The 26300-nt window shown below is 44.8% G+C and overlaps 2 protein-coding genes and 1 non-coding gene across 8 annotated transcripts in view; 2 read left to right on the forward strand and 1 right to left on the reverse strand.

Annotated features, from left to right (window-relative positions):
* Positions 1-6710: 6710 nt before the first annotated feature.
* LOC140598060 (uncharacterized) lies at positions 6711-14285 on the reverse strand. Its single transcript, XM_072751275.1, has 4 exons — positions 14213-14285; positions 13383-14077; positions 12714-13163; positions 6711-9067 (listed from the first exon to the last, which is right to left on the reverse strand). The coding sequence occupies exons 1-3, from the start codon at positions 14283-14285 to the stop codon at positions 12804-12806; spliced, it is 1128 nt and encodes a 375-aa protein (XP_072607376.1). The 3' UTR covers positions 6711-9067; positions 12714-12803.
* LOC112934102 (general transcription factor II-I repeat domain-containing protein 2) overlaps positions 13200-26300 on the forward strand; it is a 52399-nt gene continuing 39298 nt past the window's right edge. For 2 of the 6 annotated variants that reach the window (XM_072752805.1, XM_072752806.1), the window contains exons 1-2: positions 13200-13374; positions 25175-25278. In XM_072752805.1, the coding sequence (XP_072608906.1) occupies positions 25180-25278 (99 nt within the window). In that variant the 5' untranslated portion in view covers positions 13200-13374; positions 25175-25179. Of the gene's footprint in view, positions 13375-14064; positions 14441-25174; positions 25279-26300 lie in introns of those variants that run through there. The other 4 variants (XM_026017480.2, XM_026017481.2, XM_072752808.1 and 1 more) reach the window with 2 other exon arrangements.
* LOC112934137 (U6 spliceosomal RNA) lies at positions 18542-18648 on the forward strand. The gene has a single exon (XR_003237835.1). It is a non-coding gene; the product is annotated as a U6 spliceosomal RNA (small nuclear RNA).

Here is a 26300-nt window from a genome sequence, read left to right on the forward strand (position 1 = left end):
CGGCTGCCCGACCCTGCAGGGAGGTCCCCCTCCCCGCCCCCGGCCGCGCACCCCGCTGGCGGCGGGTGGCCTTCCTTGTCATTTCCGCCCCCAGGGCTGGTGCAGGCCTCCCTGCTTGGCACACAGGGCCCCGAGCGCCCCTCCCCCTTGCGGGCGTCCAGCGGACCCGACTCACACACTTGCCGTGGAATCCTGGGGGGGGGAACTGACCCGGAGACTGGGGACTGGGGGCTGGTCCTGGCTCTGCGGCTGACTTGGCAGGTGGCTTTGGCAGGTTGTGTCACTTCTCTGGATGGCACCTCTAAAGTGAAGACGTTAAAAAAAAAAAAAAAGTGAAATTCTTTTAAAAGATTTTATTTATTTATTTATTTATTTATTTGGGAGAGTTTACAGAGCAGGAGGGAGGAGCGGAGAGAAACAGGCTCCTTGCTGAACAGGGAGCTGCAAGCCACGCTGGGTCCCGGGACCCCAGGATCATGGCCTGATCTGAAGGCAGACCCTTAATGGACAGAGTCACCCAGGAGCCCCTGAAATGAATTTTTTTGAATAAATGAGATGTGAGGTATTTGTACTTTATGACCTATAGGATCCCTTGCAGCCCATATGATGCATAACAGGCTACAAGTGCTGAGGACAGAATTCTCTGCCACGAGGCACCCCAGAGGATGGTAGTGTTCCAGAACAGCAGAGCTAAGTGGATGGACTTGACAGGAGAGGCAGCAAGGGCAGGGTGGCAACCGTAGTGCCTTAGCACCAGCGATCTCTGACTTGGCTGCCTGACCACAGTATCCCAAGGGATGAGGCATAAAGGCGGACAGCTACAGTGCTGCCTTGACATGTGTGACTAGAAGAAAGTCTGACCCAGTTCTCAGACCAGAATCCAGCAATCATATGGGAAGCAGAATCCAGTTGAGGAGGGACCCTGCAGAGCCAGCACAAGTAGAGGCAGTAAATATTCCAATCACTTACCCAACGAATCTGTGATTAGTTACCAGAGTTACTATTCACTGGAGAAATGAGAATAAGCAGATCTTCCAAGAACTTGATGGAGGGTGTGAGATGAGAGTGACACCAGGGGACCTGAAACGCTGGCAAGGACCACAGTTAGAGGAGGAGCTTATGGCACCAGCACAGGCATGGCTCTCAGTGGGTCCGTGTGTCCATGGACCGACCCTGTGAAAACATCCCGGATTCCTGAGTACACAATTGAGACAGACATACTTAGGAACTCATATTCGTTCCCTCATTGTGTCTTGACCCAGCCAGTATTCAATCAGAAGACAGAATGCATCTCAGGTGGACTCTCAGACCTGAGTGCACCTTCAGAGATGCAGAGGTTGCAGGGGTGGTAGTTCCCATCATTATCCCGTTCAGTTCACTTGCTTGGCTCCTGCAAAAATCAGACAGATCATGGTAGATAATAGTAATAAACCAAGAGTGTAGCCCAATCATAGCTGCTCTGGTGGGAGTAGCGTTTTGCTGGAACAGATGAACACAGTTTTGGGACTTACTATGGCACACTGATCTGACGGATGGGTTCTTTTCAATTCAAATGGAAGAGTCCCAAAGGCAGTTTGCCTGTCTATAGGCAGGAGAGTATTATTCATTAACCCCCCCTGACCTTTGGCTCCTGGTACCTCCCAAAGTAAGTATCTGTGCACAAGATCTTCTCTTCAGCTCTGCCTTCATTTATAAATCTGAGGGGCCCCTGGGTGGCTCAGTCAGTTAAGCATCCAACTCTTGATTGCAGCTCAGGTCATAACCTCAGGGTCATGAGATCAAGCCCTATGTCAAACTCCACACTGGGTGTGAGGCTGCTTGGGATTCTCTCTCTCCTCTCCCTCTGCCCCTCCCTGCTCTCACTCACTCTCTTAAAAAAAGAAAATCTGAGGGACGCCTGGGTGGCTCAGCAGTTACTTGTCTGCCTTCAGCTCAGGGCATGATCCTGGAGTCCCAAGATTGAGTCCCGCACTGGGCTTCGTGCATGCAGCCTGCTTCTCCCTCTGCCTAGGTCTCTGCCTCTCTCTCTTTCTCTCTGTCTCTTCAAAAACAAAACAAAACAAAACAAACAAACAAAAAACCCAAGACATATATTGGTAAAGAAGAATTACATAAATACTAACACATTAGTGAGGGTTCTCCAAAGGAGCAGAACTGGTAGGAGAAATAGGAGCCTCATGATCTGTCTGCCAGCCAGACACTCAGGAAAGGCAGAGTAATTCCAGTCTGAATGCAAAGGTCTGAGAACGAGGAACAACAACGGTGTAAATCCAAGACTGATGTCCCAGCTCTAACGGCCAGGCAGAGAGAGAATCCAACCTTCCCCTGCCTCTTCTGTCCTATTCTGGCCCTTGGTGGGTTTATGTGTCCCACACACATTGGGGAGGGCAATCTTTATCCGATCTGCCAATTCAAATGCTGCTATCTTCCAGAAACATCATCACAGACACACTCAGAAATAATATTTAACCAGCAATCTGGGCATCCCATCGCCCAGTCAGGTTGAATACATTTAGCAGCATAACTAACCATCTCAATTATTAATGTATTTATGGAATGTTTATCTCTTCATGAAATGTGTGTCCAATTCTCAGCTGCTCTTGCATAAACAGGCTTTTCCATTTATCTGAGCTCATGGCCTCTCTGAATCTTTTTTTTTTCTTTAAGATATTATTTATATTTTCATGAGATACACAGAGGGGGAGAGGCAGAGACACAGGCAGAGGGAGAATCAGACTCCCTGCAGGGAGCCTGATGCCAGACTGGATCCCAGGACCCCAAGATCACACCCTGAGCCAAAGGTGGAGATTTAACCACTGAACCACCCAGGCACCCCTGAATTTTTTATTTTAAGTATCTGTTCTTTTACAAACTGGCAATGATGGTAGATTGGCCTTTTAAAAATCTTGTCAGAATGTTTGTCAGAATTTAAAAGTTAGGGCACCTGAGTGGCTCAGCCAGTTAAGCATCAGGCCATAATCTCAGGGTCCTGGGATCCAACCCCACGTCAGGCTCTGCAGGGAGTCTGTCTCTCCTTCTCCCCCGGCTCACACTCTCTCTCTGTCTCATAGAAATAAATAAAATCTTTTAAAAAGTAATAAGTAAAAAGATTTTAAAAATTGAAGGGCACCTGGCTGGCTCAGTCAGAAGAATGTGCGACTTCATCTCGGGGCTGTGAGTTCAAGTCCCACAACAGGTGTAGAGATTACTTAAATTTTTTTTTTAAAGAATTAAAAAATCAAGGGATGTCTGGGTGGCTCAGTAGCGGTTTAGGGTCTGCCTTTGGCTCAAGGTGTGATCCTAGGGTTCTGGGATGAAGTCCCACATCGGGCTCCTCATAGGGAGCCTGTTTCTCCTCTGTCTGTGTCTCTGCGTCTCTGTGTGTCTCTCATGAATAAATAAAATCTGAACACACACACACACACACACACACACACACACACACACACACACACACACACACACATTTGACTTTTAATATCCTAAAGACAGAACCTCTATTTGGAGATTTCCGGGACAAAGGGCATAGGAGTGAAATCTGCAGTGTGAACCACAACCACTAGGTGGCGATGCTTGCCCATCAATTTTGTGTCTCTTGTTTGCCAGGAAACAGGATAAAATAAACCACAAGCCAGTTTTTGGCTAATGTAGAGCTGGGTTTGTAATGACAATTGGGCTTTTATCAAAACCTGGTTGTTTCATACACTGCTTGTATACTGGTTAATACTTGCGATTTTGTCCATATTGTTGCTTGGAAAAGATGGTTCCACAGCAAAATACCAGTGCCCTGGAGTATTAAATATCTGCTAAAGGGGGCACCTGGGTGGCTCAGTGGTTGAGCGTCTCCCTTTGGCTTAGGTCATGATCCCAAGGTCCTGGGATCGACTCCCGCCTGAGGATCCCTGCAGGGAGCTTACTTCTCCCTCTGCCTATGTCTCTGTCTCTTTCTGTATCTCTCGTGAATAAATAAGATATTTAAAAAATAATAAAATGTCTGCTAATGTTAACCAGGCTCAATTTTCCCCCACCCATAATATTTTCCTGAAGATGTTCTCATTTCTTGGTTACACTGGTATAGCTGAAATTCTCTGGTCTGGGAAAGAATGAACTTAACTAGTTTTATATATCTTAATCGTTATTATTAAACCTTTAATTATATGATTAATATATGATGAAGAGCCTCTTTAAAAAAATAACAATTACCTAAGTGTTCTATATGGGTAAAGGCAAAGGCTCCTTTAACCACAACCACACATATATCCATTGCCATAGAAAAAAATATTTTCAGGGTAGCCCAGGTGGCTCAGCAGTTTAGCACTGCATTCCACCCAGAGCCTGATCCTGGAGACTCGAGATCGAGTCCTGCATTGGGCTCCCTGCATGGAGCCTGCTTCTCCCTCTGCCTGTGTCTCTACCTCTCTCTGTCTCTCTCTCTGTGTGTCTCATGAATAAATAAAATCTTTAAAAAAAAAGAAAAAATATTCTCAAATTTTGTTGGTGTGTTTTTAAAGAAAATGGTATAACATGTACCTCATCCTACAACCTCCTCTTTTCACTCAAAGCTGTATTAGAGATATTTTCATAGCAATTTGTTGGTGCTTAGCCCATTCTTTTTCACTCTTGCGTATTAGTATAAACAAGTCTTATTTAACCATTCTTTTGATGGACTTCGGGTTGTTTCCATTTTTTGCTATTACAATATTACAATGAGGTTTTTTTTTTTAAGATTTTATTTATTTATTCATGAGAGACACTGAGAGAAGGCAGAGACACAGGCAGAGGGAGAAGCAGGCTCCTCAAAGGGAGCCTGATGCGGGACTCGATCCGGGGAATGGATCCGGGGACTTCGAGATCACGACCTGAATGGAAGGCAGACACTTGACCACTGAGCCACCCAGGGATCTCCCCGCAATGAGCATTCTTTTTTTTTCTTTTTCTTTTTCTTAAAGATTTTATTTATTTTTTCATGAGAGACACAGAGAGAGAGAGAGAGAGAGAGGCAAAGACACAGGCAGAGGGAGAAATAGGCTCCATGCAGGGAGCCCGACATGGGCCTCGACCCTGGGGTCTCCAGGATCAGGCCCTGGGCTGAAGGCGGTGCTAAACCGCTGAGCTCCCCGGGCTGCCGGAGCATTCTTCTACACATTTCCTTTTGTACCTGTGTGAGGGTATCTCTTGGGTAGATACCGATAAACAGAACTGCTGGATCATAGAAAATGCTCATTTTAATTTTTTTAAGTAGGTCCCACACCTGATGTGGGGCTTAAACACATGCCGCTGAGATCAAGAGTCACATAGTCTACCGACTGAGCCAACCAGGAGACCCAAAAATGTTCAATTAGAACTTTTATTATTATTTATTTATTTATTTATTTATTTATTTATTTTAGAGAGGGAGAGTGGGGGAAGGAGGGGCAGAAAGGGAGAGAGAGTGAGAGAGGGAGACAGACTCCCAAGCAGGCTCCATCCCCAGCATGGAGGCCATCTCAGGACCCTGAGATCATGACCTGAGCTGAAATCAAGACTCCAGTGCTTAACCAACTGAGCTACCCAGGTGCCCTAACTGGCATTAATCTTTTCCAGTAGAGCTTTTCTTTTCCTTTCTTGCTTAGTAAGACTCTATAATACAAGATATAAAGGTGTCCTATGTTTGTAAAACACTAAGTCTAATGCTGCCCTTTAATTTTTTATATTTAGATACGAAGTTGACTTTAATGAGTGGTATGATCATGCATTTATTAACATTTTATCAGATCTATGATTGTCCCCAAATAATTAACGGGCTATAACAGACTTTGAAGGTTTTAAAATGTCATTTATAACATGATGCCTTTCTATATACATGGGTCAATTTCTGGAGTCTGTTCCTTCTGATATATTCTTGAACGAAGATACAAGGGTTCAACTGCTACAGCTTTATACTATGCTCTGATTTTTATTCAATCAAGTCTTTGTTCTTTTACAAAATTGCCTTTTCTACTCATAACATTTACTTCCACATAAATTTTAAGATCATCTTGTCAATTGCATTAAAGATTCCCACTGGGAGTTTTATTGAAACTGCATTAAATTGATGACCTAGTTGAGATAAATTAATAAATGACATTTTACAATCTTAAGTCTTCCCGTATCACATAAATGTGGTATACTCTAATATTATCATTGGTTGTATTCATCTGCCTGAATGAATTCAGCCTTCTGAGTGTACATAAATCATCTATCAGTTTCCTGAAAACAGGATCTTCGAAATTTTTAGGGCAATAATCTCCAAGTTATTTTTTTACTATTATTATTTTATTTTTAAAAATATATTTTATTTATTTATTCATGACAGACACAGAGACAGAGAGACAGAGACATAGGCAGAGGGAGAAGCAGGCTCTATGCAGGGAACCCGATGTGGGACTCGATCCCGGGTCTCCAGGATCACGCCTTGAGCCAAAGGCAGATGCTCAACCACTGAGTCACCCAAGCATCCCTATTTTTTTTTTATTAAACATTTTGTTTATTTATTCATGAGAGACAGAGAGAGAGGCAGAGAGAGACACAGGCAGAGTTAGAAGCAGGCTCTAGGGATCCCTGGGTGGTGCAGTGGTTTGGCGCCTGCCTTTGGCCCAGGGCGTGATCCTGAAGGCCTGGGATCGAATCCCACGTCAGGCTCCCAGTGTATGGAGCCTGCTCGGGCTGCCCTCCAAGTTATTTTTTTTAAGATTTTATTTTATTTATTCATGAGAGACACAGAGAGAGAGGCAGAGACACAGGCAGAGAGAGAAGCAGGCTCCATGCAGGAAGCCCGATGTGGGACTCGATCCTAGGACCCTGGGATCACAACCTGAACCAAAGGCAAATACTCAACCGCTGAGCCACCCAGGCATCCCAAGTAAACAATTTTTAAATGAATGTCCTATTTAGTTTTTTAAACCATTGGCTCTTATTAAAAATAGTAATGGTAGGAAAATACCAGTAGTAAGATGATTTTAGCAAGAACAATGTAACTGCATATGCTTAACTTAAACTAATTTTAACGTTTCAAACGTTTTTAATGTTTTTAACCTGAAACAGGTGCCCCTGTATCATGATACAGCCACCTGGGTGGCTCAGTCAGTTAATTGTCTGCTTTCGGCTGGGGCCATGATCCTGGAGCCCCTGGATGAAGCCCCATGTCAGGCTCCCTGTCCTGTGGGGAGTCTGCTTCTCCCCCTCCCTCTTCCCCTCCACCCCCCTGCTCGTTCTCTCTCTCTCTCTCTCTTGCTTGCTTACTCTGAAATAATTAAATAAAAATCTTTTTAAAAAATGTTGTGATACAGAAATGTGAAGGGCTGACTTTTCAATCGATATGAGGGTATAATTCATGTATAATAAGCTGCATTAATTTAAAATGTACAATTTGGGCAGCCCCAGTGGCGCAGCGGTTTAGCGCCACCTGCAGCCTGAGGTGTGATTCTGGAGATCAGGGATCAAGTCCCACGTGGGGCTCTCTGCAAGGAGCCTGCTTCTCCCTCTGCCTGTGTCTCTGCCTCTCTCTCTCTCTCTGTCTCTATGAATGAATAAATAAAAATCTTTTTTAAAAATTAAAAAAATAAAATGTACAATTTGATGAAGTTTGATAGTTATATTCACCTGAGTAACCACCACAATGGAGATACGACAGAATTCCATCCCCCTAACAGCATCTTCTTAACCTTGGTAGGCAATCTCTTTTTCCATTGCAGGTACTAGGAAATTGCTATGTTTCCTAACAGTATGAGATACAGTTCATCTTTGAACAATGGAGGGGTGAGGGGTGTCCCACCCCATTCAGTCTAAAACCTGAGTATAACTTCTGATTCCCCCAAAAACTTACCTACTAATAGCCTACTCTTGACTGGAAACCTCCTGGTAACATAAACAATTAAGACATATAAAGTACATTGTATGTACTATGTCCTGTAGTCTTACAGTAAAGTAAGCTAGGGAAAAAACTGTCAACAAAATCATTAGGAAAATACATTTACTGTACTATACTGTGTTTATTGAAAAAAAATCCCACATATAAGTGGACCCATGCATTTCAAAGGTTTAACATAGGGATCCCTGGGTGGCGCAGCAGTTTAGCGCCTGCCTTTGGCCCAGGGTGCGATCCTGGAGACCCAGAATCGAATCCCACGTCGGGCTCCTGGTGCATGGAGCCTGCTTCTCCCTCTGCCTATGTCTCTGCCTCTGTGTGTGTGTGTGTGTGTGTGACTATCATAAATAAATAAAAATTTAAAAAAACAAAGGTTAAACAGTGTTTGCAGTTTCAAAAAATGTATATAACAGGACGCCCAGGTGGCTAAGTGGTTGAGTGTCTGCCTTCGGCTCAGGACGTGATCCCAGGATCCAGGATCAAGTCCTGCATCGGGCTCCCTGTGAGGAGCCTGCTTCTCCCTCTGCCTATGTCTCTGTATCTCTCATGAATGAATAGATAAATCTTTAAAAAATTTATGTATATGTATAGTCATAAAATATGGATTCTTTTATGCTTGGCTTCTTTGACTAAGCATGAAGAATTTGGAGATTACATGCACCCATAATTCATTCATTTTTATTTTATTTTATTTTATTTTATTTTATTTTGTTTTATTTTATTTTATTTTTTAGAGAAAGAGAACAAGCAAGTGGGGGGGGGGCAGAGGGAGAGGGAGAGGGAGAGAGAGAATCTTAAGTAGGTCCACACCCAGCACAGGGCTGACACCAGGCTTGATCTCACAACCCTGAGATCATGACCTGAGCTAAATCAAGAGTCAGACTCATGATCAACTGAGCCACCCCGGCACCCCTCATTTTAATTTTATTTTATTAGAGTGTTATAACTTCAGGATTTTTTAAAAAGATTTTATTTATTTATTCATGAGAGATAGAGAGAGAGAGAGGCAGAGACACAGGCAGAGGGAGAAGCAGGCTCCATGCCGGGAGCTCGATGTGGGACTCGATCCCAGGACTCCAGGTTCCTGCCTTGAGCCAAAGGCAGATGCTAAACTCCTGAGCCAACCAGGCGTCCCTAACTTCAGGATGTTAAATGCAATCCTCATGGCAGCCACAAAGATAGCTATAGAATATACACAAAAGGAAATGAGAAAGGAATTTAAACATTTCACTATACAAAACAACAAAACACAAAAGAAGACTGTAATGCAGGAAATGAGGGACAAAAAAACTGTAAGGTATATAGAAAAGTAGTATAATGACAGAAGTAAGCCCCTTCCTATAAGTAAGTACTTTATTATTATTTTTTAAGATTTTATTTATTGGGATGCCTGGGGGGCTCAGCGGTTGAGCGTCTGCCTTTGGTGCAGGTCGTGATCCCCGGGTCTTGGGATCGAGTCCCACATCGGGCTCCCTGCATGGAGCCTGCTTCTCCCCCTCCTTGTATCTCTGCCTCTCTCTGTGTGTCTCTTATGAATAAATAAATAAAATCTTTTAAAAAAAGATTTTATTTATTTGAGAAAGGAGAGAATGAGCGATGGGAAGGGGCAGAGAGGGGGAGAGGCAGACTCCTTCCTGAGCAGGGAGCTGAATGTGGGGCTCAATCCCAGAACTCTGGGATTGTGACCCGAGTTGAAAGCAGATGCTTAACCAACTGAGCCACCCAGGAGACCCAGTACTTTATTTTTTTAAGTAATCTCTACACCCAACAAGGAGCTCAGACTCACAATCCCAAAATCAAAAGTCTTAGGCTCTTCCCACTGAGCCAGGCAGTCACCCCTCCATTAGCATATTTGTTTCAGGTAAGAGGGTGAATCCAATCCTTGTAACTTCATCTTGGCCAGAAGCCTAACTAGGGACCTTTACTTTTCTTCTGAGGTGGAAAGTTATAGGGCAGTTTTGAGCAGAGGAGTAAGGTGAATTACAGAATTTTCCCAGTTGCTTCATTAAGAATAGTCTGAAGAGGAATGCCTAGGTGGCTCAACAGTTGAGCATCTGCCTTTGACCCAGCACGTGATCCTGGAGTCTCGGGATAGAGTCCCACGTCGGGTTCCCTGCATGGAGCCTGCTTCTCCTTCTGCCTGTGTCTCTGCCTCTTTATCTGTGTCTCTCATGAATAAATAAATTATATATATATATATATATATATATATATATATATATATATATATATATAAAAGAATAGTGTGAAGAGGGACCCCTGGGTGGCTCAGTCAGTTGAGCATCTGACTCTTGATTTCAGCTCAGGTCATGATCTCAGGGTCATGAGATCAACCCCCACGTCAGTCTCCATCCTTGGCGTTGATTGAGATGGGAAAGAACTACAGAAGAATCTGAGAGGGTAGGATGTGTCCTGCTTGAGATGCTTCTTCCTCCATCCACGTGAAGATGTCCAAGTAGGCAGTTGGCTATACAGAGTGGAGTGGAGGTTAGTGGGCTGGAAATACATACTTGAGAGTCATAAGCATATCAAAGGTGTTTAAGTACACTTGACTGGACAAGGTCATTGAAGGAGTGAGCAAAGAGATCCGAGACAGCCCCAAGTTACAGCACTACTCAAAGGGTTGGGGGAAAAGAAGGATCTACAGCAGACTAAGGAGCAGCGGATGGAAAAGTAGCCAGGGCAGTAGAAGCCTCGCAAGACGACACAGTGAATGGTTATCTCAAGTGCTGACAGATCAAGCAATTCACAAACTGAAAAATGACTGGCAACATAGAGGTCACTTGGGACCTTGGAGAGAACAATTTTAGTGGAGTAGTGGGGGTTAACTGGAGTGGGCTCGTGAGAGAATTAAAGGAGAATAATCAGAGATGCTGTGTGTGCACAACTCTTCTTGATGTCAGCTGTTCTTTCCCAACCAATCACATGTGTATTTTGACGTTTTGAACAAATGCCTCAAAACACTGAAACACTTCACATGGAAGTTTTTACAGCAGATTAGAATAATGGTTTCCAGGTTGTCAAGTACAAGTTTTACGCGCTCATTGTTTTTTAAAACAAAATAGAGCCAATCCTCATTATTCATCAATTTCATGTTTGTGAATTCACCTACCCACTAAAACTGATAGGTAAACCCCAAACCAGTACAGTGCTATTTCCCAGGTCATTTTTGGACATGCATAGAGTGGCAAAAAACTTACACTGCCTGATGCACACTTCCCAGTTGTGGGACAGTCTGTTTCCCCTGTTTCAGCCCTCACACTTGTAAAAGTGTCCTTTCCCTGATCTTTTTATTTTTAAAAAAATTTTATTTACTTACTTTTTTAAATTAAAGATTTTACTTATTTACTCATGAGAGACACACACAAAGAGAGGCAGAGACACAGGCAGAGGGAGAAGCAGGCTCCACGCAGGGAGCCTGACGTGGGACTCGATCCTGGGACCTCAGGATCATGACCTGGACCAAAGGCAGGTGCTCAACCACTGAGCCACCCAGGCGACCCTCCGTGATCCTTTTAATGCTACATTTTTTCACATTTTGTGCTTGTTGATTTTGCTGCTGGGTTCACAAAAACAGCATGACCAGAGGCTGGCAGAAACCTTTGTATTAGCTTTAGGAGTACTGGTTCAGGCTTGCACATTGTTTGCTAAAACTCTATAGAACATAACTCTTGGGAGTAAGAAGAATCAACTATAATATGTTTGAATATTTTCAAACATCTCTTTTAAGAATAATGTCAAAAAAGCAGGCACTTTTATGAAGTATTTTTTTCATTCTAGCATTGTCAACATACAGTGTTACATTAGTTTCAAGTGTATAATGTAGTGATTCGGTAATTCTACACACTCCTCAGTGCTTACCATGGTAAATGCACTCTTTAATCCCTCCACGTATTTCACCCACCCCCCACCCACTTCCCCTCTGGTGACCATCAGGGTGCTCTCCATAGGTAAGTCTGTTTCTTGGTGCTACTTTCTCAAGTAATTGAATTGTTAGCTATACCTTGAAAGGACATATTTTTTTTTTTTTAACAGCATCTGCTAAGAAGCATATCTTTGATAGCCACTTAGAGAAAAAAGTCTCAGCAAATTTGAGACACTTTTCTTGGCAAAAGAAAATGTGTATTAGGGATGCCTGGGTGGCTCAGTGGTTGAGCATCTGCCTTCAGCTCAGGTCCTGATCCCAGGAAGGAGCCTGCTTCTCCCTCTGCCTGTCAGTGTCTCTCATGAATAAATAAAATCTTAAAAAAAAAAAAAAAAAAAGATGTGTATTAGAAGATATAAAAATTTTTTAAATTTTTTAAAATTTATGATAGTCACAGAGAGAGAGAGAGAGGCAGAGACACAGGCGGAGAAAGAAGCAGGCTCCATGCACCGGGAGCCCGACGTGGGACTCGATCCCGGGTCTCCAGGATCGCGCCCTGGGCCAAAGGCAGGCGCCAAACCGCTGCGCCACCCAGGGATCCCAGAAGACATAAATTTTTAAAAAGATTTTTTATTTATTCAGAGAGAGTGAGAGAGGCAGAGGGAGAAGCAGGCTCCACGCAGGGAGCCCGACGTGGGACTCGATCCCTGGTCTCCAGGGTCACTCCCTGGGCCGAGGGCGGCGCTAAACCATTGAGCCACCGGGGCTGCCCGGAGGGTATAAATTTTAAGATAGTAATTACTTGTAGGGAGGAAAGAAAACGGTGCCTTCAAGTGTGTCTAATATTTCATAAAAATTTCAGACAAATAGGGCATGCTAGATAAGAATGTGGGCAATAGGTAAATGGTTTCTATTCTGCTCTCCTTTGGGGATCGGTACCAGTGTTTAACCAGGTGAACTCACAGCATCTCACCAGCGGCCTGTTGGCTGGGGGGCCACGCCACCCGATGGAGACAGCTCATCACCCGGCCCGGTCACCGGCCTTCCAAACGGTCACCCTCGCAGTTTCCAGCAATAACTAGATGGCTTTGGGGCACAATCCCCGGCCACTCGAGCTGCAACCTCACAGCTTTCCAGCCGAGTCGCAGGCGGGCGCGCACGCCGCACGGAGCAGCTGCAGGGCAGGGGGTGGGCGCCCGGGCGGCGGGGGGCGCGGAGGCACGTGCCGGCCACTGGGGGCGGGAGGCAGGGGCGCGCCCGCCCGCCCGGCCCGGCCCGGCCTCCCCGCCCCGCCCCGCCCCGCCCCTCCCCGCCCCGCCGACCCCGGCCCGGCGCTCCGACTCCTCCAGCGCCGACAGCACCGGAAACGGCAACTCCCGCTGGGGGCGCTGCGGACACGCGAGTGGAGGCGGCCTTCCAGGAAGCCAAAAAAAAAAAAAAAAAGTGGGGGGGTAAGAAAGAAAGAGAAAAAGGAGGGATAGTGCGGAGCGGGCCCCGCCGCCGCGCCCCCGCCGCGCCCCGCCGCGCCCCCGCCCGGCCGCCGCCCTCGCGCCCGGCCGCTCGCCGGCGGCCCAGCCCTCGGACCCCGCGGCCGCCCCGCGCCGTCCGCCCGCGGGGACCTCAGGTGCGTACCCCGCCCCCGCCGCGGCCGCCATTAGCAGCGGGCGCCTCTCCCGGGACTGTCTCGCCCGCGGGGCTGGCGAAGGGGGGGGCCGGGCTGGGGAGGCGGGCGCCCGCGCGCACCACGGGAGGCGCCCCGGACGCCGCCCGCGGCCCCCAACGCCGGCCCCCGCGGGCCGGGCCCGCAGTGGGGGTGGGGCGGGGAGGCCCCGCCGCGGGGACAACGGTCGCGCGCCCGGACGCGCACGGCCGTCTCTGATTGGCTGGGCGGGCGTGGGGGGCGGGCGTCCGCGGGCTCGGGCTCCCTGCGCCGCGCGCGCGAGAGGTCACGCTCAGCCGGCGGCCGTGCGACGCTCCTGCGGCGTGCGGGCGTGCGTGAGGGCGTGCGTGAGGGCGTGCGTGAGAGTGGGGGCGGGGCCGCAGCCGTTGCCTGGGAACGGCGCCGCCCCCCGCGGTGTGCGCGGCCGGGGGCACCCGCGCGGGGTCTGGGGGCCCCTGGGCGGCGCTGGGAGACTCCGGCCGCCCGCGCGCCTCCCCCGCGGCTCCCGAGGAAGGGCCCTCTCCGCCCGTCGGACCCGAGCCTCGCTCTCTTATTTCATGTTTAAATGTCTCATTTATTTGAGCGCCCGGGTGGCTCAGTGGCTGAGCGGCCGCCGTGGGCCCGGGGCGTCGTCCCGGTCCTGGGGTCGAGTCCCACGTCGGGCTCCCTGCGAGGAGCCTGCTTCTCCCCCTGCCTGGGTCTCTGCCCCTCTGTGTCTCTCATGAATGAATGAATACGCTCCTAAAGAACCAAACCGAACCAGACCCCACGGACCGCGTGCCAGGTTGCAGCAGGGGTTAACCTGCAGGGGTGCTGGGCCCGGGCTCGGCCCTGAAGTCGGCTGCCCCAGCCCTGGGTCTCCCCCTGGACCTCATGGACGTCCCCGTCCCTGTTCCCAGGCTGCCCGGCTTGGAACTCGCGCTCACCTTGTCTTCTGCGCCGCAGCTGCTGAGTCTGTCTCCGCGTGCCCTGGACCGGTTCAGGGTTTTCTGGCCTCGTTTTGCCTTTGTGACCCGCCGTGTCTGTGCAGGTCTGTCTCACTAGGGAGCGGTGGTGGGTTTCACTCACCTTTGTTTCCCGGTGCCTTTCCTGGGAACAGAATATGTTCTCAAATAGCAGGGGCTCAAAACATAGTTTTAAATTTTTATGGCTTTATTTTGACTAAGCTAAAGTTCTTGACGACCTGTTAATCTTTTAAATTTAATTTAAAAATTTATGACCTTGAAAATACGTATTATTTCTAGTTCTCTTCCATACTCCTTGATAATTATGGAATAGATAGCTTGTGGTCTTGACATTTGCTGTTGTTTTACACTTTTTTCTGGTTTGGGGATGCCTGGGTGGCTCAGTCTGTTGAGCAGCCAATTTTTCTTTTCTTTTCTTTTTCTTTTCTTTTTTTTTTTTTTTTTTTTAATTTTTAAAAATCCGCTGGGCCACCAGGGCTGCCCAAGCAGCCAATTCTTAATTTCCACTCAGGTCATGATCTCTGGGCCCTGGGATCCAGCCCTGTATCAGGCTTTGGATTGGGGGGTGAAGGGAGTCTGCTTGAGGATTCTCTCTCCCTCCCTCTCCGTCAGCTCTTGCCCCCAGCCTGCCCATTCACCGTTCTCTTTCTCTACAATAAATAAATCTTTGGGTGCCTGGGTAGCTCAGTGAGTTAGGCATCTGCCTTCAGCTCAGGTTGTGATCTCAAGGTTCTGGGATCTCTCACCATGTCATCAGGCTCTCTGATCAGCAGGGTGTCTACTTCTCTGTCCCCCACTGCTTCTCCCCTCCACTCATGCATGCTTGTGCTCTCCCTCCCTCTAATATATAAAAACCTTTAAAAGGATAAATCTTTAAAAACTTTTTTAGGGATCCCTGGGTGGCGCAGCGGTTTAGTGCCTACCTTTGGCCCAGGGCGCGATCCTGGAGACCCAGTCGAATCCCATGTCGGGCTCCCGGTGCATGGAGCCTGCTTCTCCCTCTGCCTATGTCTCTGCCTCTCTCTGTGTGTGACTATCATAAATAAATAAAAATAAAAAAAATAAAAATAAACTTTTTTAAGTTAAATTTTTTCTGGTTTTATTGAAATATAATTGACATGTAACATTTCATTAGTTTTAGGTATACAACATAGTGATTTAATATATGTATATATTGCAAAATGATCACCACCACTAGTTTAGTCAACATCACCTTGTGTAGTTACAAATTTTTGTTGTTTTGTGATGGGAACTTTTATTTTTAAAAAACAATTTATTTATTAATTCATGAGAGAGACAGAGACACAGGTAGAGGGAGAAGCAGGCTCCATGTAGGGAGCCTGATGTGGGACTCAATCCTGGTACTCCGGGATCACGCCCAGAGCCTAAGGCAGATAGATGCTCAACTGCTGAGCCACCCAGGAGTCCCTGATGAGAACTTTTTAAGATTCATTGATTGAGGGGATCCCTGGGTGGCTCAGCGGTTTGGCACCTGCCTTCAGCTCAGGGCGTGATCCTGGGACCCCAGGATCAAGTCCCACATTGGGCTCCCTGTGTGGAGCCTGCTTCTCCCTCTGCCTGTGTCTCTGCCTCTCTCTCTCTGTCTCTCCGTGTCTCTCATGAATAAATAAAATCTTAAAAAAAAAAAAGATTGATCGATTGATTGATTGATTTGAGAGTGTGAGCCCACCAGTGGGGGGAGGAGCAGAGGGAGAAGGAGAAGCAGACTCCCCACTGAGCAGGGAGCCCTGCACAGGACTTGATCTCAGCACTCTGGGATCATAAATTGAGCCAAAGGCAGGCACTTAACCAACTGAGCCATCCAGATGTCCCTCTCTTAGCAACTTTTAAACATACAGTATGGTATTGTTAACTATAACTGCCATGCGGTACATTATATCCCTAGGACTGACTTGTTTATTGATTGATTTTTAAGATTTTAAACTTTTTTATTTTTTTAAAGATTTTATTTATTTATTCATGAGAGATACACAGAGACAGGCAGAGACATAGACAGAGGGAGAAACTATTGCAACACTGGATCCTCGGATCTGGGATCATCCCCTGAGCTGAAGGCAGATGCTCAAATGCTGAGCCACCCAGGTGTTCCAAGATTAAAAAAAAAAAAAAATTTTTTTTAAAGTAATCTCTACACCCAACGTGGGGCTCAAACTCAAGCCTAAGAATTTCACTCTGGCCAGCCAGGTGCCCCAGGACTTACAGGACTTACATTTTTATGGCTGGAAGTTGTACCTTTAACTCCCTCCTCCATACATTTCTGTGGCCCAGACTGTGGAAAAGGTGGCACCTTGGGACTAAATAAAATCAAGGCCTCGCAGACCTGAAAAATGCACCTTTGGAAAGGAACAGTTGGGAAAATAAACTGGGCCCCTATCTCAACACGTGAGAAGTTTGATAAATGGAGCCTATGACATTGCAAATGCTGAACGTTGGACGTGATGGGAATGAACACTAGATCAGGGATGGGCAAACTTTTTCTGTGCAAGGCCAGATAATAAATATTTTTGGTCTAGGGGACAATGGTCTCTGTCACATGCATGCAACCCTGCCTTTCCAGGAAAGCAGCCACAGCTGAGATACAAACAAACGAGTGTGGCTGTGTTCCAATAAAAGTCATTGATAAATATATGTGGCAATCTGGATTTGACACACAGGCTGCAGATTGTTGACTTCTGTTCACAACGCAGAGTACTAACCACTATACCATCACGGCCTGTTGACTCCTGTTCAGAATGTTTACTTATCATTAGTAAAATGTTACACTGAAATGGTGAGACAGATAATCCTCAAGGATTGCTGGGGAAACGTTAAGATTTGAAAGGGTTTTTGTTTTGTTTTGTTTTTAGTTTATATCTCCAATCTTAAAAAGAGCAAAAAGTTGGGGTGCCTGGCTGGTTCAGTGAGAAGAGCATGCTACTCTTGATCTTGGGGTTGTAAATTCAAGCTCCACATTGAGTGTAGAGATTGCTTAAATAAATAAACTTTAAAAAAAGTAATAAAAGGGGATCCCTGGGTGGCGCAGCGGTTTAGCACCTGCCTTTGGTGCGATCCTGGAGACCCGGGATCGAATCCCACGTCGGGCTCCCGGTGCATGGAGCCTGCTTCTCCCTCTGCCTATGTCTCTGCCTCTCTCTCTCTCTCTCTCTCTCTCTCTCTGTGTGACTATCATAAATAAAAAAAAAATTTTTTTAAAGGAAAAAAAAAGTAATAAAAGAGCAAAAAGTTAAGTGCTGTGTAAATCCTATGATCCAAATGAATGTTGCTTATGTATTAGATTTTAATAGAAAAAATGAATCACCCTGTAGGCTTTGGGGGATTTTACTCTGGTATAAGCTCTCCCTGTTAAAGATTTTTAGCTTTCCTACAATGCAGTGATTTTTTTTTTTTTCAGGAAAATATTCTCAGGGTGGGAGACCTCAGGCCATCTTCTAATCATGTTTCATTATTTTGTTTTAAGTAATCTCTATACCCAACGTGGGGCTCAAACTCACAACCCCAAGATCAGGAGTTGTATGTTCTACCAACTGGGCCAGGCAGGTGCCCTCATGTTTCATTATTTTTGATGTTCCATTAACGCACAGGGTGTTCTAAGTCATAAAATAGAAAAGACAAGGCTCCTATCTCCATTTGTTGTTAAAGTAAATGATGCAACAAAACAATAATTATGCAACACTCATTTTTGTCATTGCTGGTAGCACAGTTGATACCAACTAATAATATATTTTTTAGTTCCACCTAGCTTTATTGTGCATATTACTTATTCTCTGTTATAAACCAGAGTTTTGACATCACAGTCCTCTTAGGGATTACTTTGGTATAATTAACAGACATGGGATCCCTGGGTGGCGCAGCGGTTTGGCGCCTGCCTTTGGCCCAGGGCGCGATCCTGGAGACCCGGGATCGAATCCCACGTCGGGCTCCCGGTGCATGGAGCCTGCTTCTCCCTCTGCCTGTGTCTCTGCCTCTCTCTCTATCTCTCTGTGACTATCATAAATAAATAAAAATTAAAAAAAAAATAATTAACAGACATGATACCTGTACCTACTGGTGCTAACAGATGTCAGTCAAGCAACTTTTGAGTTTTAGAGGAAGGCTTTGTTAAAGCTTCTCTATGTGAGGAATTGTGCAAAATAATAGATATGATGGTGCCGCCTTTGGCAGCACATATACTAAAATTAGAACAATACAGAGAAGATTAGCGTGGCCCCTTTGCAAGGACGACACAATAATAAAGATGTTGTACCATACATGCATTTAACTTAGAGTTTAATCATGGTTGAACCGCAAAAAAGAAATGAGAAAAATCACTATTTAAATATCGTAGGGAGTGCTTGGGTGGCTCAAGTTGGGCATCTGACTTTGGCTTAGGTCATGGTTTCAGGGTCCTCAGGTTAAGTCCTGAGTTGGGCTCCATGCTCAGTGGGGGAGTCTGCTTTGCCCCTTCCCTCTGCTCACCCCCCTCCAGTCATGCTAGTGAATAGATAAAATCTTTAAATGAATGAATGAATGAAACAAAAATTATATGTGTATAGGCACTTTCTGTCATTCCAGTGAGTGACATGCAGGAGATGGGAGCCTGGAATATACCAGTGCCTTAAATGGTCTCAGTTCTCTGGGCTTTCTCAATACAAACATTTCAGAACACCACGTGTGATTCCAGTGTGTTTTTCAGGGTGCCTCGCTGGCTTAGTTAGTAGAGCATACGTCTCTTGATGTCTCTTGATCTCAGGGTTGTAAATTCAAGCCCTGTGTTGAGTGTAGAGATTACTTAAAAATAAAATAGTTTTTTAAGGCTTTTATTTATTTTTTTAAAGATTATTTATTTATTTATTCATGAGAATACACAGAGAGGAGAGAGAGAGAGAGAGAGACAGGCAGAGACACAGGCAGAGGGAGAAGCAGGCTCCATGCAGGGAGCCTGACATGGGACTCGATCCTGGGTCTCCAGGATCATGCCCTGGGCTGAAGGCAGCGCTAAACTGCTGAGCCACCTGGCCTGCCCTTTTTTAAAGGTTTTATTTATTCATGACACACACACACACACACACACACACACACAGATTGAGAGAGAGAGGTTCAGAGACACAGGCAGAGGGAGAAGCAGGCCCCTCACAGGGAACCTGATGGGGTACTCCATCCCAGATCCATGACCTGAGCTGAAGGCAGGTGCCCAACTGCTGAGCCACCCAGGCATCCGTTTTTTGTTGTTTGTTTGTTTTTTTGTTTTTGTTTTTCTTTTAAGATTATTTATTTGAGAGAGAGTATGAATGGTGGGGAGGGGCAGAGGTAGAGGAGACAAGCAGATTCCTCACTGAGCGGGGAGTCCAACATAGGGCTGGATCCCATAACTTTGAGATCATGACCTGAGCCTAAGGCAGAGGTTTAATTGACTGAGCCACCCAGGCACCTCTTTTAAAAAATTTGATTGATTGATTGGGCACCTGGGTGGCTAGGGGGTTAAGCATCTGCCTTAGGCTCAGGTCATGATTTCAGGGTCCTGAGATGGAGCCCCCACATCTGTCTCCCTGTTCAGCAGGGAGTCCACTTCTTCCTCTCTCTCTGCTTGTTCTCTCAAATAAATAAAATATTTTTAAAAAACCCAAAAAGTGTTTGAGTTAGTTTACTCTGAAAGATGGTCAAGAATCAGGTTTTTTTTTTTTTTGAAAGATTTTTATTTATTTATTCATGAGAGACACACAGAAATAGGCAGAGAGGCAAGGAGAACCAGGCTCCCTGCAGGGAGCCTAATGCCAGACTTGATCCCAGGACCCAGAGATCATGACCCAAGCCAAAGGCAGACGCTCAACCACTGAGCCACCCAGGTGTCCCAAGAGTATCATTTTCTTTTTCTTTTTTTTTTTTTTTTAAGATTTTATTTATTTATTCATGAGAGACACACAGAGAAGCAGAGACACAGACAGACAGAGAGGAGACTGCAGAAATCCTGATGCGGGTCTCGATCCCAGGACCCCAGGATCACACCCTGAGCCGAAAGCAGATGCTCAACCAGCATCTGAGCATGCTGAGCCACCTAGGTGTCCCAAGTATCAGTTTCTTAACCATGGTTTATTTATTTTTTCTTAAGTAGTCTCCACAGTAACATGGGGCTTGAACTCATGATCTTGAGATCAAGAGTTGCATACTCTACCAGGTGAGCCAGCCAGGAGCCCATCTTAGTAAAATTTTTAAACAATAGCAATAATCTATTAAAGTGTTTTGAGCCCTACTTTACTTTTAAAACAGTGCAAATTTTCCCATATTGATCCTTTTTAATAACAAATACATTATTGCTTTATCTTAGATAAAAATTGAACACCTGTTCAATATATTTAAAGGTTCATTTTAAAATCTTTGTGAGATTTCTGTAACTTCCAATGGGAAAATAATTATTTCAATCAGGTAATGCAGCTGATTTCTGAAAACATAGACAGGACTTTGGAGTGAAAGCTCTAGTTTCCGTACACTTACTTTGCATAAAATAAAAATTGTTTCATGTTGTGCCCTTCTCATGAAAAAAGAATTTCATCTGAATTCTTTTTTTTTTTTTTTAAGATTTTTTAATTTACTTCTTAGAGAGAGAGGGAAAATGAGCAGGAGAGCAGGAGAGGGAGAAGCAGACCTCTTGCTGAGCAGGGAGCCTGATGCAGGACTCTATCCCAGGACCCCAGGATCACAACCCAAGCCAAAGGCAGACGCTCAACCACTGAGCCACCCAGGCACCCCTAATCTGAATTCTTAATGATGCATTCTAGAGACTGATTTTCCCAAAAAAGAATTACATAGCCCAGTGGATGGACCATACAATTTTTGGAAATAGAAATGTACAAATAATTGACACAGAGTATAGTCAATTTCTAAAAATAATTGTTAAAAATTTGAAACAATTTTGAACTTGCAGGAAAGTTGCCAGTATGGTACAAAGAACTTTATTTTTTCTGAACCATTTGAGAGAAATTATGAACCTGACGTCCTATTATTCCTGAAATACTTAACAGTGTATATTTCCTATCAACAAAAATAGCCTGCATAGCAGCCGTATTACAATCAAAATAAAGTTAGCCCAGATACATTGTAATCCTAAGACTTCATTAAGTTTTATCAGTCGTCCTGGTAATGGGACGGTAAAGGGAACGTACTTTGCAAACCACATCTAAGGGACTTATGTCAAGAGCATAGAAAGAACTCTATAAATTCAATAAGAAAAAATAAGCCAGGGGATCCCTGGGTGGCGCAGCGGTTTCGCGCCTGCCTTTGGCCCAGGGCGCGATCCTGGAGACCCGGGATTGAATCCCACATCGGGCTCCCGGTGCATGGAGCCTGCTTCTCCCTCTGCCTGTGTCTCTGCCTCTCTCTATGTGTGACTATCATAAATAAATAAAAATTAAAAAAAAAAAAAAGAAAAAATAAGCCAGTTTTTAAATGAACAAAAATTTGAACAGGCATTTTCATCAAAAAAGATAAGATATAAGGATGGGAGATAAGCACACGTAAAGCTTCCCAGCATCATTAGTCATTAAGAAAAAAAAAAAAAAAGAGAAAAAAAAAATATTAGTCATTAAGAAAATGCAAATTCAAACCACAGAGTAATATCACCACTTTGGAATTCTCTTGTATTTTCGATAGGAACCCAAAATGGTATAGTCACTTTGGATAGCAGTTTGGTACTTTATTATAAAGTTTAAAATACATACTTCTCATATGACCCAGCAATCTCACTCTTAGGTATTTACCCAAGAGAAATGGAAACAGGTATGTGAATGGTCATAGTGGCTTTGTTCATAATAGTCAAGAACTGCAGACAGCTCAGATGTTCCTCACCTGGCTAAAGGATAAATAACCATTGAATCGCTACAGTGAAATACTCAGAAGTAAAAAGAATAAACAACTAACAGAGCAACAGTACAGGGTAGGATTCCATTTATATGACATTCTGGAATAAGCAAAACTAGAGACAGAAACATCGTTATTGCTAGGGTTTGGGATGGGGTTATGGATCCGAGTACAAAGGGGCATGGAGGAATTTTGGGGGTGATGGAAATGTTCTATACTTTGATTTTAGTGGTGGCTACTTGACTTTATGTTTATTAAAACGTATAGATCTGTATACTAAAAAGTGAGCTTCCATAAATTATGCCTTGATTTAAAAAATTTGGGGGGTGCCTAGGTGGCTCAGTCGGTTGAATGGCCAGCTCTTGACTTCGGCTCTAGTCATGATCTCAAGGTCCCGAGATCAAGCCCCATGATGGGCTCTGTGGCAAAGCTGCTTTGAGGATTCTCTCCCCTGTTCTCTTTACGCCTCCTCCTCACATGCTTTCCCTGAAATAAATAAATCTTTAAAAAATTTTTTTAATGACATGAACAGGAATTTAAAGAAATGAAATGTAATCCCAGTAAGGATCTGGTTTACAGCAGTTGCAAAGAATTTTTTTTGAGAGGGGTGAGCAGGGGTGAGGTGGTATGGTGAAAGGCAGAGGGAGAGAGAGAATCTTAAAAGCAGGCTCCATACCCAATGTGGAGCCCCCACCTGGGCTCAGTCCCAGGACCCTGAGATCATGACCTGAGCTGAAATCAAGAGTTGGATGCTCAACCAGTTGAGCCATTGAGCCGTTCACATACCCAGCTAAAGAATATTTATAATAAAAACTTCCCTGTACTTAAAAGGAGACAGTGAATGATCATCTTGACCATTTTTCTTCTTGTTGAAAAAAATCTGCAGACATGAACAATGTTTGAGTTCAGGGATGTGTGCCCCACTTTGACTGCTTTTTGGTCATCATGAGGCCTCTTGGAGGTTATTTTAAGGACATAAAAGGCCATGTCCTAGGTTTTTTTTTTTTTTTCTTTTCATTTTATAAACTACCCCCACATAAGTAGTTTATAATGACAGACTTCTGCTCATTCTCAAATATTGGTATGATAACGAGAGTCAAAGTTTTTATTTTAAGATAATTATCTAAAAGCTTCAAATTGGGGGTACCCACATGATTCATTCAGTTGAGCTTCCAACTCTTGATCTCACCTCAGGTCATGATCTTGAGGTCATGGGTTCATGCCCAGCATGGAGCCTACTTTAAATAATAATAACAAAAGAAAAAAAAAGGTTCAAATTGAAGAATGTGTATTTATCTGTTCGTGGCCAGGTCATGCCTGCTATGAAGTCCCATTCTCTCACATTCATTTCATAATAGGGAGACCATCTTATAAAATTTTTTAATCAAAGCAATTTGCATTGTAATGGCTCTGCTAGGCTATGGTCTTTCTCAGGAAGAGTATAAATCTAATTAAGGCATCCTCAAGTGTCTTCAGAGAATTGAGATAGTGGCATTTTTTTAGACTCCCTTTTCAGGCTGCTCTATTAGCACATTGGCTAGGGTATGCTGTGGTTTAAAGTACCGCCTGGTGGCGATGGATTACAGAAGCAAGGATTTATTTCTTGCTTCATTAAAGGACTATTGTGAGCTGGCTGTAGTGTCTATGCCATGGTTTCTTCAACCACAGTTGATGGAACTGTCCCGTAGGGAATAGTGGTGGTGATTTTACAGAGAAACAGGGAGTTTTGCGAAGCCTCTGCCTGAAAGTGATGTCACTCCCTTGATGTCACTGCCCAAGGCAAGGCACATGGCCACATAGCATTCAGGTGGGCAAGGAATCAAAGCACTGAGAGAGAAACATTTGTGAGTCTTTTTTTTTTTTTTAAGATTTTATTTATTTTCTCATGAGAGACACAGAGAGAGAGGCAGAGACACAGGCAGAGGGAGAAGCAGGCTCCCTGCCCAGAACCTGACGTGAGACTCGATCCCAGGACCCTGGGATCACGACCTGACTTGAAGGCAGACGCTCAACCGCTAAGCCACCCAGGCACCCCCTTTGTGAATATCTCTGAATAACCTTATACAACCACCATACTTCACTCCCTTAGATCCATCTTTAGGCTTCATCTGAGTATCTGGGTTATCTGTTAATTTTTCCTTTGCTTACAAATATAATTAAGCCAGCCACTTTGGGGCCATGACATAGCTGGCAGTATTTCTTTTGCATTCTCTATTTCTAAAAATCCTTTCTATGGTGCTGGAGAAATTTTTCCAAAGACATTTTGGGATGTTACATTGATTTAGACTTTGGAGGAATTTCGAGTGAGCTTTTATACCAGAGAAATCCTAGTGGGAAAAGGAAGTTGGGATTGTCTCTTCTCACCTTTAGCATACTTCTCACTTCTCTCTTTTGTACTTGGGAATTGGAATTTAGTGTCAGGCACTCCTGTGTGGGGTCTGATGGAACATCATCAGATCAGTGTTCCCCTCCTCAACCAGGAGGTGGTTAATGTGCTTTTCCAGCAAACAACCGGAATTTATTTTATGAGGAGACAATGTCTAGGTTTGATAGAAAACATGCTTCATGAGAATTAGCATTACTTACCAGAGATCTTGGGCAGAGACTTTATCCTTTTTTTTTAATTATTTATTTGAGAGAGAGAGTGTGAGTGAGAGAGAGAGCATGAGCAGAGGGTGGGGCAGAGGGAGAAGCAGACTCCCCACTGAGCAGGGAGCCTGATGTGGGACTCAACCCCAGGACCCCACAGTCATGACCTGCCTGAGCTGAAGGCAGACGCTTAACCAGCTGAGCCACCCAGGCGCCCCAAACCACTTTATGTCTTTAGTTTCTTTACCTGTAAAGGAAGGTTGGAAGTGGGTTATCAGTGAGGACCCTTGCAGCTCTAAACATGTGCTTGGAGGACACTGGATTTCTACGCTCACTTTCTTGTTACTTCTCTTGGACAGGGATCATGGCCCAAGTGGCAGTGTCTGCCCTGCCCATGGAAAACGAGGAGTCCTCGGAGAGCAGGATGGTGGTGACATTCCTTGTGTCTGCTCTGGAATCCATGGTGAGGTGGTCTGCAGTTCTATAAAATGTCCCCTAGTGGGACCACTGTCGAAATAACAGCTGGGCCACACTTCACTGTCCCTGTCTGTGTAACTATATTCTTCTTCATAGAGGTTGCGGGCTCATCAGGTAATCTTTAAAAAAGGCACTTCTTACGTTATGGATGTAATTATATCAATGTGAGATTTCCAGATTGGAAAATTTAACAAGGATGTCTCTGTTTCCTTGTTTGAGAATGGTTTTGCTGTAAATGCAGAGGTAAGCTAATAGTCCATTTATATGCCTCTATTTAGCACCACCATGTAAAATGGACCTTGTGGGTGAAAACTTGGTGAGAAATGTACATGACCTCAAGGTATCTGATCACAAAATACTTATTGATTAGAAAGGGAAATCAGAGACACCTGGGTGGCTCAGTGGTTGAGCATCTGCCTTTGGCTCGGTGGTGATCCCAGGGTCCTGTGAGTTGAGTCCCACTTTGGGCTCTCTGCAGGGAGCCTGCTTCTCCCACTGCCTGTATCTCTGCCTCTCTTTCTGTGTCTCTCATGAATAAATAAATAAAAATCTTAAAAAAAAGAAAGGAAGGGAAGATCAACACCTTTATAAAAGTGGACAAGTGTGAGGGACGCCCCCTTAATCAAGTGATCAGAGTGGCCATCAGCAGTAATGGGACAGACCAGTATCATGTGTCTCCTGATGGGATGCTCCGGGAAGGGGCTTCGCCCTTGCTGTGACATTCCTGCCAAAAACACCTGACCTGAATCTAATGGGGAAATACCAGACAAAGCCAAATTAAGCGATGTTCTATAAAATAACTGGGGTGGACTTTTTTTTTTTTTAAGATTTTATCTATTTTTTTTTAAAGATTTTATTTATTTATTCACTAGAGACAGAGAGAGACAGAGAAAGAGAGAGAGAGAGAAAGAGACACAGGCAGAGGAAGAAGCAGGCTCCATGCAGGGAGCCATGTGGGACTCGATCCCGGTCTCCAGGATCAGGCCCTGGGCTGAAGACGGCACTAAA

This window comes from Vulpes vulpes, chromosome 3 (assembly GCF_048418805.1).
Source record: "Vulpes vulpes isolate BD-2025 chromosome 3, VulVul3, whole genome shotgun sequence".
NCBI lineage: Eukaryota > Metazoa > Chordata > Mammalia > Carnivora > Canidae > Vulpes > Vulpes vulpes.